This window comes from Euleptes europaea, chromosome 2 (genome assembly GCF_029931775.1).
Source record: "Euleptes europaea isolate rEulEur1 chromosome 2, rEulEur1.hap1, whole genome shotgun sequence".
Classification (NCBI taxonomy): domain Eukaryota; kingdom Metazoa; phylum Chordata; class Lepidosauria; order Squamata; family Sphaerodactylidae; genus Euleptes; species Euleptes europaea.
Genome location: NC_079313.1, coordinates 52,018,955 through 52,033,031, shown reverse-complemented (window position 1 = coordinate 52,033,031; position 14,077 = coordinate 52,018,955). Strand labels below are relative to the sequence as shown.

The 14,077-nt window shown below is 45.8% G+C and overlaps 1 protein-coding gene across 1 annotated transcript in view; it reads right to left on the bottom strand.

Moving 5' to 3' along the window:
* Positions 1 to 14,077, bottom strand: part of COL24A1 (collagen type XXIV alpha 1 chain) — a 299,903-nt gene that overhangs the window by 102,953 nt on the left and 182,873 nt on the right. The window contains exon 25 of the mRNA XM_056845652.1: positions 618 to 671. Within this exon, the coding sequence (XP_056701630.1) occupies positions 618 to 671 (54 nt within the window). The remainder of the gene's footprint in view (positions 1 to 617; positions 672 to 14,077) is intronic.

Below are 14,077 nucleotides of genomic sequence, written 5' to 3'. Positions count from 1 at the left end.
GATATTTCTCCAGTACATCCTTTTGAATTTCTGCCAACAAACTGCATTGAAATAATTTTCCCTTCAGGGCAGAAATACAAAGGATGGGATGCTAGATCATTCTGACAAATATTAGGCTATTAACATAATCCAACCTGATATTCAGTTAAATTAGAGTTTCCTGTTTTCAATTTTAAGAAAAGACATAACCAAGAAGCAACTTCTTACAATTTTACATCAGCTTAATACTACAAAGACTTGGCAATACATTTTAAACCTATTGTGTGCATCCTAAAACAGAGAATGTTTTTATTTCTTCATTTCCAAAATATTTCTAATGCTTATAGATTAAATGAGAACTAGGAACATTTGCTTTTCCATCTCTATCACTGAACTGAAATTAGGATTGTAGGACATCTACAAAAACAACCCTCCTTGAATTTCAAAATTCAACAGACAGGAAAGCAGCTAATCATGGGCAAACTAGTTGACCATACTTAAACAGGTTCCAGCTCTGGAACAAAATTAAAACAAGATCAAAAATGCCCTATGCAGGGCCTGTAATTTTACTGCACTTAGCAAATTACTTAGGTTACAATGGTATTTACTTTATCAATAAATAGCACCTTACTATATACCTTCTCGCTGGAGCCTCCAGGTGGTCCAGTTTCACCCGGCAAACCAATTGGACCCTACAGGAAAAACAAAACAGATGAGCTGTGGTTAATAGCTTCACCAACATCCACCTCTCATGTACATATCTGTGCATCAATAAATGCTTTTCTTTTTATCTTTAAGGTACCCAGTTTGTTCCACTAAAATCCAGAGGCAGTTAATTAATAATAGCCGGCTTCTATCCTCTAGCTTTTTCATTGTTGTACATTTTAAGCTTTGAGATAAGGACTTGGAGACATGGAAAAGCTGATGGATGACTGCTTCATTGTCACTTTAATCCTAACCTCAAACTGTCAAGTCACCACAAATTCTGAAAAGATGCCTATGACATCACTGAATCAAGCTTACAATTACTGGGTCCAGTCTCATTAGAAAACATAGTCATATGGGGGACATGCTGATACCTAAATAAAACAAAGTATCTGATTTAATTGACCAAAAGTGGGCAGATTAGGGCTCTAATAGCACTTTTCATTAATGTGGTCAATCAATAATTATAATGGGTATGGAGTCAGGACAGTACTGAGCTAATTCATATTACCGTTTCTGAGATGGTTATGTCCCAGTTGTTCTTCCCCAGTTTTCACATAGTAAAGAAGTAAAATCAGCCCCATATAGTAAGATCAAGTTACCACCTACAGATAATCATTGTGATTACATTTTTCAGAAGAACACTTCAGTGGGCTATGGCCGAGGAATCTCCTCATATTTTTACACCACAAAATAGCTCTGTGAATCTGTTCCTAGGTCCTGGCCTGGGAAAAGACTTACACCTGATTGAGAAAAATGAGGTGGGAATGAGGTAACAGATTCATGAATGGACAGGACTTTCTCACTTGAGATTGCAGGTGATAGGTTCCAGCTTTCAGTGTTATTTTGCATTTAAAAAAATCTCCACACAGGCAGAAAACGTAGAAAAGCAGGGAGAAAGGTTCTACCTAATCATTTCTTGCAAGTCTGAAGTAAGCTTAGGTTCCCGCCTTTTCGGGAGCCATTTTGCTGCCCCGGGGAAGAGGAACGGCTGCAGGCGAAAGGGAGGGGGAGCGGGGGCCAGCCGACGCGTGCGTTTGCGCGCGCACGGAGCCTGGCCCGATCTGCCTGGTTACTGCCCCCTCATTGGTCAGTGCTGGGAAGATCTTGACCAATGGGGGCGGAGGGCGGGAGCTGGGTGGAGGCGTGGCCAACCCCCCCTGAAAGTATATAAAGGGGGAAAGGGCCCGCCCACAGCTCACTCCGTTTTTCCTTGCGAAAGACGGAACGGGCTGATTGGAGCTGAGCGTTGTTGGTGTTGCTGAGCGGACAAGGTATAGAGAGAGACTGGATTAGTAGCGGACAAGCACAGAGAGAACGATTTTACCTGGAGCGGACAAGCCTAGAGAGATTTTCGAAGTGGGGTGGGGGCCAAGGGGGAGGCCGGCATAAGCTGTTGGGGCGGCTTGCCTAGCGCTTCTATTGCCACCGCGGCTGAATCAAGCACGTTTGTGGGCCACTTAGGCTTCAAGCTTCCCCCCCCCTTTTTTCCTCCTGGCTTTATTGCAACGTATCTGCAAACTCCCCCCCCATTTTTTCTGCTAAGCGTTGGCTGGTGATTTATTCTGTCTGCTCCTCCTATTGGAGGCAGCTAGGGGTTACCGCTCCTCCTGTTGGAGGCGGATTGTGTTCTTCACCCCCCCCCCTGGTTTTCACACATCAAAGCGAGTGCTGTGCTGGCAATAGCAGTGCAATACAAAGGCAATTACAGCGTTTGCAGTTATCGCTTGCCATCGCTTCAAGGCACATTTGCGCATGTGGTCAATTCACATATACATACCATTGCAGCTGGGGTTTCATTGTGTTACAAGTACACACAAAGGCAGCTTCAGCTTATATTAAAACATTGTGTACTTCATAGATCTGGCACCCAAGGATATTTAGCTGCTATTAGGGCTTATCTGACAGTCACTGCTATACTCTAAGTATCATATATATATATATACATCGTCATCATGGCCCCGAAACGCAAGGCTGCTTCTCAGATGCATAGCTCTGCCCCACAGACTAGGGGAAGGGCAGGGGCTGCTAGACGCTCCTGGGCTGCATTGGCCCCACGAGGGCGTCGCACCCGGCCTTCAACGTCAAATGGGGCTACATCTAGAGCACCAGCTGGGCGCACAAGCCGTAGGGCCAGTTGTTCTGTTGCTGCCAGGGCCGCAGTGGCCACGACTGATACGGCCCAAGTTACCCATACAGGGAATACACCTCGTAGGGCCATAGCTGCGTCTAAAGCAAAAGTTACCCGACGGACTGCTGGGTTAAGAGACCTTTCTTATGCCGTCCAACGGCTTTCTGAAAAAATCAATGAGTTGAATGCCCAACAGCTAGAGGACGAGGCTATCCCTGGCCCCAGTGGGCTAACTACTTGCAGAGGCCGCCCTTCAACACGCACACGGGGGGATTGGGATTCTCCTTCTTCTGACCATTCTAGCTCATCGAACAGCTCTGAACGGGGACGACCAAAGCGGGGCAGCAAAGCAATTAAGAAAAAGAGCGGGAGGAGGGCGGCAAAACGGAGGCGAGCCGCAGACTCTTCGTCTTCTTCATCGGACGGTGAGACATCTGACTCTAGCGATTTGCATGACGGGGTAGATGATTATTGGCTCTCAGCAGCATATGTGCCAGGTCTATCTGCCTGGGCACTTAAGCGGTTGAGGAGGCAACCAAAACAGTCAAACCATGGGGAGGCCAGAGAATTGTGGGAAGCTATGCCACGTTGCAGGGGTTTCCTTCTCCCTCCTGCTTTTAAAGATGAGGAAGACCCGCCTGGTATTCACCTTCCCAGGAGGTTGAGGGAAGACATACTCAACGGCTACTACATTGATGTTTTTACCCTCATAAAACCTGAGGTGGAGGAAGGCCGTAAGTCCAGGCCATCCTCTAGAGATAAGCGGAAAGAAAAGGCTGGTGGTAGTGATAGGTCATTCGATAAATGGATGGCAGGCTTTACCATCTTTGCCAGCGTAGTCGCCTCTGCATACCCAGAGAGAGCCTGGCATCTCCTTAATCACCAGGGTAATGTACTTAGGGCTAGATCCTTGGCTGGCGACTCCGCCGCCATAGACTACGACGAGGCCTTCAGAAAACGTGCTTCTAAAAACGAGAGGACCCGCTGGGACCTCATTAATGGCAATCTATGGCTGTTAAAGGTTGGCCCTCATATGATGAAGCCCAGAACTGAGATTAACCGGGCTTCATGGTCCGGCAAACCACGTAGGGACCCCGATAGGCGTTTCTGCTGGGATTATGGGGTGGGAAAATGCCAACGTAAAGTGTGCAAATATGATCACTGCTGCGAAGTTTGTTTTGGCCCCCATCCTCGTTCCAGTTGCCCACGGGGCGGCACCTCTGGTCGTCAGCCCTTTCGAGGGGGCAGGTCAGGCTCTTCAGGTAGCAAGAAAGACAGTGGTTCCGCTAATACCAACAGCTCCACTACCAAGTAGACGCGGGCGTCTACAGGGTCTGGCCTGCACACCAATTAATTTGGACAATTTAAGATTACTTTTAGCTCATTATCCAAAACGTGCTGAAGCGCGGTACCTTTTAGATGGCTTCTCGGTGGGTTTCCGTATTCCTTTCTTTAATGCTCGACCACCTATGTCTGCTGGCAATCTGAAATCAGCCGTAGACATGCCCGACGTAGTAGCTCAAAAAATCAACAAAGAGCTAGAACTGGGCAGAATCGCAGGCCCCTTTTCGTCTCCACCTATACCCAACCTGAGGATATCTCCGTTAGGGGTGGTGCCTAAAAAAGCCCCTGGGGAGTTCAGGTTGATACATCACCTTTCTTACCCGAAGGGGCTCTCTGTCAATGATGGGATTCCAATTGAGCTGTCAACAGTAAAATATTCTTCATTCGACCATGCTTTGAGTTTGGTAAGGTCCTGCGGTCACTCAGCTTTGTTAGCAAAATGTGATATTCAGTCGGCCTTTAGGTTACTTCCAGTACACCCGGAAGATTTCTGTTTACTGGGTTTTCAGTTTGAGGGTTCTTTCTACATAGATAAGGCCATGCCAATGGGCTGCTCTGTAGCATGCGCCGCATTTGAGGCCTTTAGCTCTTTTTTGGAATGGGCAATATGCCATCAGACGGGGGTGTCCACTGTCACCCATTATCTGGACGATTTTTTATTTATAGGGCCTCACGATGACCCTTCCTGTGGTAACTTGTTAACGGCCTTTTCAATTCTAGCTGAGGAGTTGGGTGTACCATTGGCAGCAGAAAAAACAGAGGGTCCCTCCCCAATTCTGACATTTTTGGGCATTCAGATTAATACAATCAGTGGGACTTCTAGGTTACCTGAAGAAAAACTCCTGGCCCTACGGGCACTGCTGTCTTTAGTAACTAATAAAGAAAAATGCACCTTGAAAGAGATGCAGTCTCTTATAGGTCACCTGAATTTCGCCTGCCGGGTCGTTGCCCCGGGCAGGGCCTTTTGTGCTCGTTTCAACCATGCCACGAGGGGCATAAGATCCCCACACCATCACATCAGGGTTTCAAAGGGCATGAAAGAGGACATAAAAATGTGGCTGCAGTTTCTTGACCAATACAATGGCATATCCCTCTGGCAACACAACCTTAACGTGGGTCAGGATTTGCAGGTTCAATCTGATGCTGCCGGCAGCATCGGTTTTGGGGTTTATTTTAATGGGCAATGGTGCGCACAGCGTTGGCCCGGGAGTTGGCAGGGGTCGAGCATTTGCCGGGACCTAACATTTTTAGAACTATTCCCCATCGTGGTCGCCATTTACATCTGGGCTGATCATTTCCGGAATGCCAGAGTTCGGTTCTGGTGTGACAACTAGGCCGTGGTCAGGGTGGTGAATAGGCAAACGTCCAGGTCAGTTAGGGTTATGCGCCTCGTGCGCTTCATGGTATTAACATCTTTGGCCAATAACATTTCTATGATGGCCCAATATGTGCCAGGCTTAGACAATTGCTTAGCGGATGCACTGTCTCGTTTTCAGGTGGACAGATTTCGTCATCTGGCACCAGAGGCAGATCAGCACCCGCTACCCTTTCCAGAAGAGCTCTGGGCTCTTGGGGACACATCATTATGACCGGCATCCGGAGCTCAATGGCCCCTGCCACCATCCAGGCATATGATAGAGCTGTGCACCAGTTTGAGAGTTTTTTGCTCACTATTGGCCGAGCTGGTATCTGGCCTGTCACAGAAACCCAGGCACTGCGTTACTTAGCCCATTTAAAGGACTCTGGTTACGCTGCCAGGACTATCGGAGTTCACATGGCAGCCATTTCCTTCTATTCGAAAGCTCATGGTTTTAGTGATCCATGCGCATCCTTTAGAGCCAAGAAGGCTGTTAAGGGCTGGCAACGCCAGGCGCCGTCCATCAGGGACGCCAGGAGGCCGGTCACATTGAATATGTTGGCGGGGATTGTTCATTTATTACCTTCTTTCTGCAACTCTCACTACGAATCCATCTTATTTGAAGCAGCGTTATCATTGGCCTTTTTTGGGGCATTTAGAATCAGTGAACTTGTGGCTCAATCCTGTCACGATTCGACTGGCAGGGCACTGCTATTGGGAGACATACACCCTCACAAGTCAGTATTGACAATTGTCATTAGGCGGTCTAAGACCGACCAGTCCGGAAAAGGGATGTGCGTCCGGCTAAATGCTGCAAACACTGTACGACCGTGCCCGGTCAAGGCAGTGAAGAGATTTCTAGCTGTTAGACCACACACCGAGGGGTATTTTCTGATGCATGCGGACCGCACACCGCTGACTCGTTATCAGTTCATCAGTGTTTTTAAGGCTGTGATCAGCTCCATGGGTTTCACTGCGTCAGAGTTTAGTGGTCACTCCTTTCGCATAGGAGCAGCCACGCAAGCAGCCGGAGAGGGCATGGCTCCCAGTCAGATACAAGCCATCGGCCGATGGCGTTCTGCGTCATACCAATCATATGTCAGGCCTGATCGTGTTTTCTTTTAATTGTGCTCCGAGTTTCAGGACGGCAGCGGACTGTGTGGATTGTGGGCCACAGTATCGTTTTCTGGACGGGACGTTATGCCACGGCGTCTGGATGGTGACAACATTTGGGCCTAGAGCAAGCCGTTCGTGTACTGTGGTTCGGCCAACGAGGCATGCGTTGGCGTTCTCTGATGCCAGTGTTTCACCAATTGCTGGAAAGGTTTGGAGCCCCTCATGCGCTGGTTCTCCAGCTGGGTGAAAATGACTTAGTGCACACCCGTGGAAAAGATCTCGTCACAGAGATTTGCCATGATTTGCAAATGCTATCTTCATTATGCCCAACAACAGTGATCTGCTGGTCGGATCTATTAGAAAGGAGGTGCTGGAGAGGTGCCCGCGATGTGAGGAGGGTAGATGTGACCAGGAGGAAGGTCACCAATGCAGTCGGGAGGGCAGTGATCAAACTTGGCGGAATGATCATACGCCAATGGGACATTTCCTTCCGCATAGCATCACTATATCGTTGGGATGGAGTGCACCTCACCAGCTGGGGCATGGATCTCTGGCTGCATAATGTCCGGGGGGCCCTGAGGAATTGGCTTCAGCTGTGAAGTGTGGCGGAAGCTGCTAGGGCCTGTGAGTAGAGTTCAGTCGCCTAGCAGCTTATTGGCGTTTGGCATGGGGATGTGTCACGTTGGGTGGGGGGAAGCGCATAGGAATTGGGTCGCTTCCCAGGTTTTGGGAACCCTAGTTACGGGGTTTTGGGAGAGGCTTCAAGGACATGCCCTGGTGGCAGGGCAGGTTGTCCGCCTCTTCCCATGTGGTGGGGGATAACACACAGTGGCGTTCGTCCTGGTGTCATCCTGGTACTGCCATCCCAGTTGCTCACAGCGGCGGCGCTGTGGGCTGATGCTATTATGGCCGTGGCGGCACGGCCTTGGCACCTGACACATCACACATGCTGCGCCACAAGGGTCGCAGCTGATGCCAATTCAAGTTGTGGCCCAATTTATTCCAACTTATTCCAACTCTTTACATTAAATGTTAATAATGTTGTTTAATAATGTTTTGTTGTAATAAAACTGTTAACCTAATAAGTGTGTTTAACTGTTATTGAGCATCAACGTTCCTATTAATTAACCCTGGGTCAGCAAGCTTAGGTTCCCGCCTTTTCGGGAGCCATTTTGCTGCCCCGGGGAAGAGGAACGGCTGCAGGCGAAAGGGAGGGGGAGCGGGGGCCAGCCGACGCGTGCGTTTGCGCGCGCACGGAGCCTGGCCCGATCTGCCTGGTTACTGCCCCCTCATTGGTCAGTGCTGGGAAGATCTTGACCAATGGGGGCGGAGGGCGGGAGCTGGGTGGAGGCGTGGCCAACCCCCCCTGAAAGTATATAAAGGGGGAAAGGGCCCGCCCACAGCTCACTCCGTTTTTCCTTGCGAACCCACCCTCCCTCCCTACAGGCTTAGTTCAATTACTGTCACAACTTGAGGGCGTTTGGCATGGGGATGTGTCACGTTGGGTGGGGGGAAGCGCATAGGAATTGGGTCGCTTCCCAGGTTTTGGGAACCCTAGTTACGGGGTTTTGGGAGAGGCTTCAAGGACATGCCCTGGTGGCAGGGCAGGTTGTCCGCCTCTTCCCATGTGGTGGGGGATAACACACAGTGGCGTTCGTCCTGGTGTCATCCTGGTACTGCCATCCCAGTTGCTCACAGCGGCGGCGCTGTGGGCTGATGCTATTATGGCCGTGGCGGCACGGCCTTGGCACCTGACACATCACACATGCTGCGCCACAAGGGTCGCAGCTGATGCCAATTCAAGTTGTGGCCCAATTTATTCCAACTTATTCCAACTCTTTACATTAAATGTTAATAATGTTGTTTAATAATGTTTTGTTGTAATAAAACTGTTAACCTAATAAGTGTGTTTAACTGTTATTGAGCATCAACGTTCCTATTAATTAACCCTGGGTCAGCAATTCTGAGTGCATTATGACAATGCTACTGATGAATGTGATAGTAGTGGCATTAGGGTAATATTACAGGGACACCCAAACTCTTTTATTTGTTTACTTACTTTATTTATAATCCACCTTTCTCACAGACTCAAGGCAAATATGCTATTGATATTTAAAAGTTCCTCCATCATTCTTTAAAATATGACAAGTTACGTGTAGAATATATATCACGTAATTATTTTATTATTATTTATTGGATTTTTATCCCTCCCTCTTCCCCAGCCAAGTTTAATGATAACATTAAACTTATAAGGCAGAGATTCCTACTGCAATGGAGCAATGATCCCATGACATTCATGGAAGCAATCGTGTGGCCTACTTCTTCTTTGGATCTGTAGAGCTAGTTGAAACATTTCATATTGTTAACATCCATAATTGAATACCAAATCATTTTGCAACCCAAGACTCAAATATTGATAATTATCACACTGTTGTTATCTTTTTCTTTTTCTTTTTTAAGTAAGTGGTTTGATTAGCTGCTGTGTGGTAAGTTGCAGACCTTATGTATTACATAGGCTGTCGCCACACGCAAATCCTATTCTGGCTTTTCTTCGTTGCTACCCCTGTTCCAGCTGAGGTGTGTAAAGAAGCAGTTTTCAGCACAGTTTCTTGGGCTTTTCCTTACACACATAGTTTTTACAGCACTGCTGAAGATGGTGATGCACCGCCCTTTATTTTTTTTCCCTTTTGCACAACATTATATTGGTATGTCGGAATAGTGGGGACTCATTGATTTCATGTGCTATATTACTACAAGGAAAATGGTTTAAGGGGGGTGCTGCAGGTGTCCACAGGGGAAAGAACAAAAACTCTTATCAAAGTACTCTGCATTTGTTAACAGTGCAGCCAAACAGATTTTAAACAAACAAACAAACAAACCAATCAATAAATTCCAACCCTGTCCCCCCAAAAGCTGCAAGATCAAACACAGGCTGTTGGTTCCCCTTGCCTTTCTGAACCTACTCTGCATTTTAAATGACCCAGCCAAAAGGGAAAAAAATGGTGCAGCCTGTGCATGCTTACTTGAGAGTAAGCCTCTTGAATTCAGTGGACATTATTCAGTGAATCTTCTATAAAGGTAAAGGTCCCCTGTGCAAGCACCAGGTCATTCCTGACCCATGGGGTGACGTCACATCCCGAAGTTTACTAGGCAGACTTTGTTTACGGAGTGGTTTGCCAGTGCTATTGAAAAAGATGGCACTTCAGAAAATGGAGATGGCTGCAAAGGAGGGTGGGGAAATGGGCAGATGTAAGCAGCACTGTTAAAAGTTCAGCAAGCATTACAGAATCCACAAAAAACACTTCAGGTGTGCTCCTTCCAGAAAATCAGAGCAAAGGGGGTCTGAGAAAAAAACAAGGAAAACGTTTAAAAAATCTGAAAGCAATGACCAATAGATGATGATACCATGTGACCAACTAGGGAAATTGATGTAATTAGGAAGCTAAGTTGTAGCAACAACTCTGCAGAAATACCCATGGTGAGGTTTTCATTAGCAGTTCTTTTAGAATTCTGCAGGCTCATGATGCCAATATGTCAAATCCCATGAGTCCTTGATAAGATTCCAGCAAAAGCTGATGAAATTGTTTCTGAAGATTTCACCCTTATCTAATTATGGCAATTGCCCCTCAAACGTCCTCAGTGTCACAGGAAAAAGAGTGAGCCAAACTATAGTGGAATTTGTAGAGTAGATTCTTGAAGTGAAAAAACAAAGACTGAACACATAACCACATGAGATATGCATTAGAAAGGAACATAAACACCATGTGAAAACAGAGAACTGCACATGGGAAGTGTAATGTCTAGACTGAACTTCACTTTGGGACAAGGCAATAATTGGCAATGACTCATCATGTGGTGTTTCATATGCTTAGATTTTCATGCAATAATCACACTTCCAACTCAATTAATTTTTTAAGAACTTTGAAATCACTGTTCTGTAAAATACTTCCCCAAATGGTGTTAAAAGCATCAAACAACCTTCTCTTCCCACTTACTCCAGTAACATATAGCAGTTGTAGCCCAAATAAATCTAACAGGAGGTTTACCAGTAGCCTCCTACACACTATCCCTCCACATGATGAATGATTGCATGGGGGTGGGTGGGAGAGAAAGCAGGCACAAGTGCATTGGCCCCACTCCCGCCTGACAGTTTTCTCATGAACATGGCACCTATGCACAGAGCAAGTGTTGCATGTTCTCATTGTCCCTGTGGTCAGCAGAACACGAAAGCAGAATCTCTAATCGTGGGGACCATGTGTATGAACGGACATATTTGTGTGTGTGCTGGTGCCATGCAGATGGCCTGGCAATTGTATGGAGGCTTGGGGTGGGGCCAGCACACTTGGGCCTGCTGTCTGTGTTCAGTCAATGTGCAAAGGGGTCATGTGTGACTAGTGACACAATGAAAAAAAATTAGCGGGCTATGATAATCTTCACCAGTTGCTCTAATCTAAAGTCTTAGCCACATGGGCCTCCCTAGAAAAAGCATTCTACATCTGTGACTGAACAAGAGAAAACATCCTGCTTGTGTACCGGTAGCACAGATGGAAATGTACACAAGTGCAGGAAACTCGAAAGAGCCTCCTGAGCAGATTTTAATAATGTATATGTCTGACTCTGGAGGCTCTGGAGCGGAGGCCAGGACTGCTTTGTCTTCCAGGATTCCTTTTCTTCCAGCAGAGCTCTTCATAAAAGCCTCAGTGAAGTGAGGGGGAAGGGGTTCTTCTCCACCCAGCTCCCTCTCCCTTGCCATGGCTTGGGTCTTGCCCTTCCTCTCCAGTTCTTCCTTGGCTTGTTATAAGTTGCCATATCTCTCATGCAATTCACCGATCTACTTGATAGCAGATAACGCAGCATCCACTTCTCCATTAGTTGTTTTATCCAAGGCATGATATATTTATTTCACGCAATATTATTTTGTGACCATGTTAAAATAAGGTGGGCTAGGGAGTCTGCTTGATCTGGACAAAATGGGCGTTCTTTTGCAATAATTTCATTGCATCTCCCATGCATCTCAGCTGATTCTAAGGCATTACATCTTGCCAGTAAGAAAGCTCATGTAAATTTATGGATTTCTAACCAGTGGAAATAGTCTGGCAAAAAAAAAAACAACCCCTGTTAAAGGGTATCTGGAAGAAGAGAGGTGAAGAGTTAAGATCTTATTTTGTCATTGTTTACAGCTTGCTTTCCCCTTGGCTTGCTTTTTAAAAGCCTCTCCAGCTGAGGGCTGGTCCCAGGCTCCTCCAACCCTCTCCCATGCAGGATTGGGTCCATCTGAACTCCCAGCCAATGGGAGGCCAGCCAGGGATTCCTCCCCCTGTGTCCAGCCCCCTTGGGAAGCTTCAAGGGCTTCTGCTTTAGGGCCGGCTGGTCCCAAGGAGGGCAGAGTCTCAGAGGCTGTCCCACCAGTGCCAACGTCCTCCCACCAAACCCCACCTCTCTGCGTGGAACCCCTATGCTGTGTCCTTGTATGTCCCCATATACGCCTGACCTTAAAGTACGCCAAAAGAGAGAACCTCAGGATATGAACAGGTGAAACAGTTCATTGGTTAATAGGTACTTAAAGCTGGTATGCAAAATCGACATGGTATACTGTTCTCCTCTGCTGGTACTTTTGATACAATTCTTATGTTTTAAACTGAGTCTGCAGGAAGCTTTTGGTGCAGATGGACAACCCCTCCCAATACCTTATGCATATAACAAGATAAATATATCTTTTTTTCTACAAATAGGACCATTTCTAATTTTTTAAAATATTTATATTTTGCCTTTCCTTGTGGCTCAAGGTGACTTACAAATCATAATCAAGATCATAGCAATTTATAATCAACAAAACAACCCCCAAACAAAAACAAAACCCCTGCCAGCAATCTACAGTGAGGGAAAAAAGTATTTGATCCCCTGCTAAATTTGCCCGTTTGCCCTCTGACAAAGAAATGACCAATCCATAATTTTAATGGTAGGTTTATTGTAGCTGTGAGAGACAGAATAACAACAGGAAAACCCCCAGAAACCCAGAAGACAAAAGTCAGAGATTGATGTGCATTATAATGAGTGAAATAAGTATTTGATCCTGTCGCGGTTCGGGCCGCTGGCTCTCATTATCTCAATAACCTCAAATAAATATTTAAGAGCATGGGTGATAAAATAAGGGTCCTCCGGTACTCCACAGGACAAATCCTACCCCAGTTGACTCTGCTCCTCCAGTAGAAACTCTACTACCCTAATGCCAACTCCATATTCCAACTGATGGATAAAAATGGAGTAGTCACCTGTGTCAAAGTTTGCTGACAACAGGGATGACTGTTTCTTGTCCCGGATTAAATGGCTGGTGTTGCTAATTGATGATCAACAACATATTCAGCAAACAGCCTTCTTACTGCAAATTTATAGCTAGAATTTCATTGGAAAGCAAAGTTTACCTAAATCTGACAGGTGGAGCCTGATGTTCTTCCAGAATTACAACTGATCTCTAGAGTACAGACTCTGTTCCCCTGGAGGAAATGGCACCTTCGGAGGGAAGACATTATGGTATGTCAAATCTAAAGGGGAAAGGTCCTAGAGTGACAGCACATCTTGACTAAATTTCTTCCTCTCCTCAAAGTCTGACCTTCCCAGACACCACTTCCAGAAACTTGGCAAGCCAAAGTTGGCAACCCTACTATGATTAAGCATGGGAATAAAGCATTCACAAGTTTATTGGCAAACAATCCAATTCTTAATACATTTGTTTGGAACTATATTCATTGATATAGGTTTAGTTCATTGAAGTTAAGTTCAAAGCAAATCCAGTTTGGATTTAAGCCTTCTTTACTTCAGTTCCCAATGTATTTAACACAAGAGTGATAAAATGAGTACATATAACTAGGCACCATAATAGAAAGGGAATAGGTAAAATATCAGAATAAATACATTAATCACTGTGCATTGGGCTGGGTTATATCATTATGTACAGGCTGTTAATCAAATAACACAGATTGAATTTAATGTAGCTTGTTGGCAGTGTTTACAAAATGATTTCCAAATAAGGCTGTTAAGCCTTGCCTGGGAAAAATCTGTAAAAATTATAAAAACATCTCCCATAAAAGGACATTTCTTCTTTCTTCTTGTTTCAATAAAATTACAAGTTCCCAGTGTGATACACAAACAGACACACACATACATCCTCATAAACTTGTTTGCTCGCTCTTCTGTATCTCTTTACCGTCTCAGTTTCAACCATCCTAAAATTTTAGGATGGGGGGGGGAGATTCAGTAGATCAACAGATCAATAAATAAAGGAGGCAGCAGAAACAACTCAGCAGAAAAATACCAAGACCACGGTTACACAGCCCGGATAACCTACGAGAACCAATGAACTCTGACCGTGAAAGCCTTCGACAATATTTAGAAACAACTCTATATGCTGAATAGATAAATGTTTTCTTTTATTGATTTTATTTAAT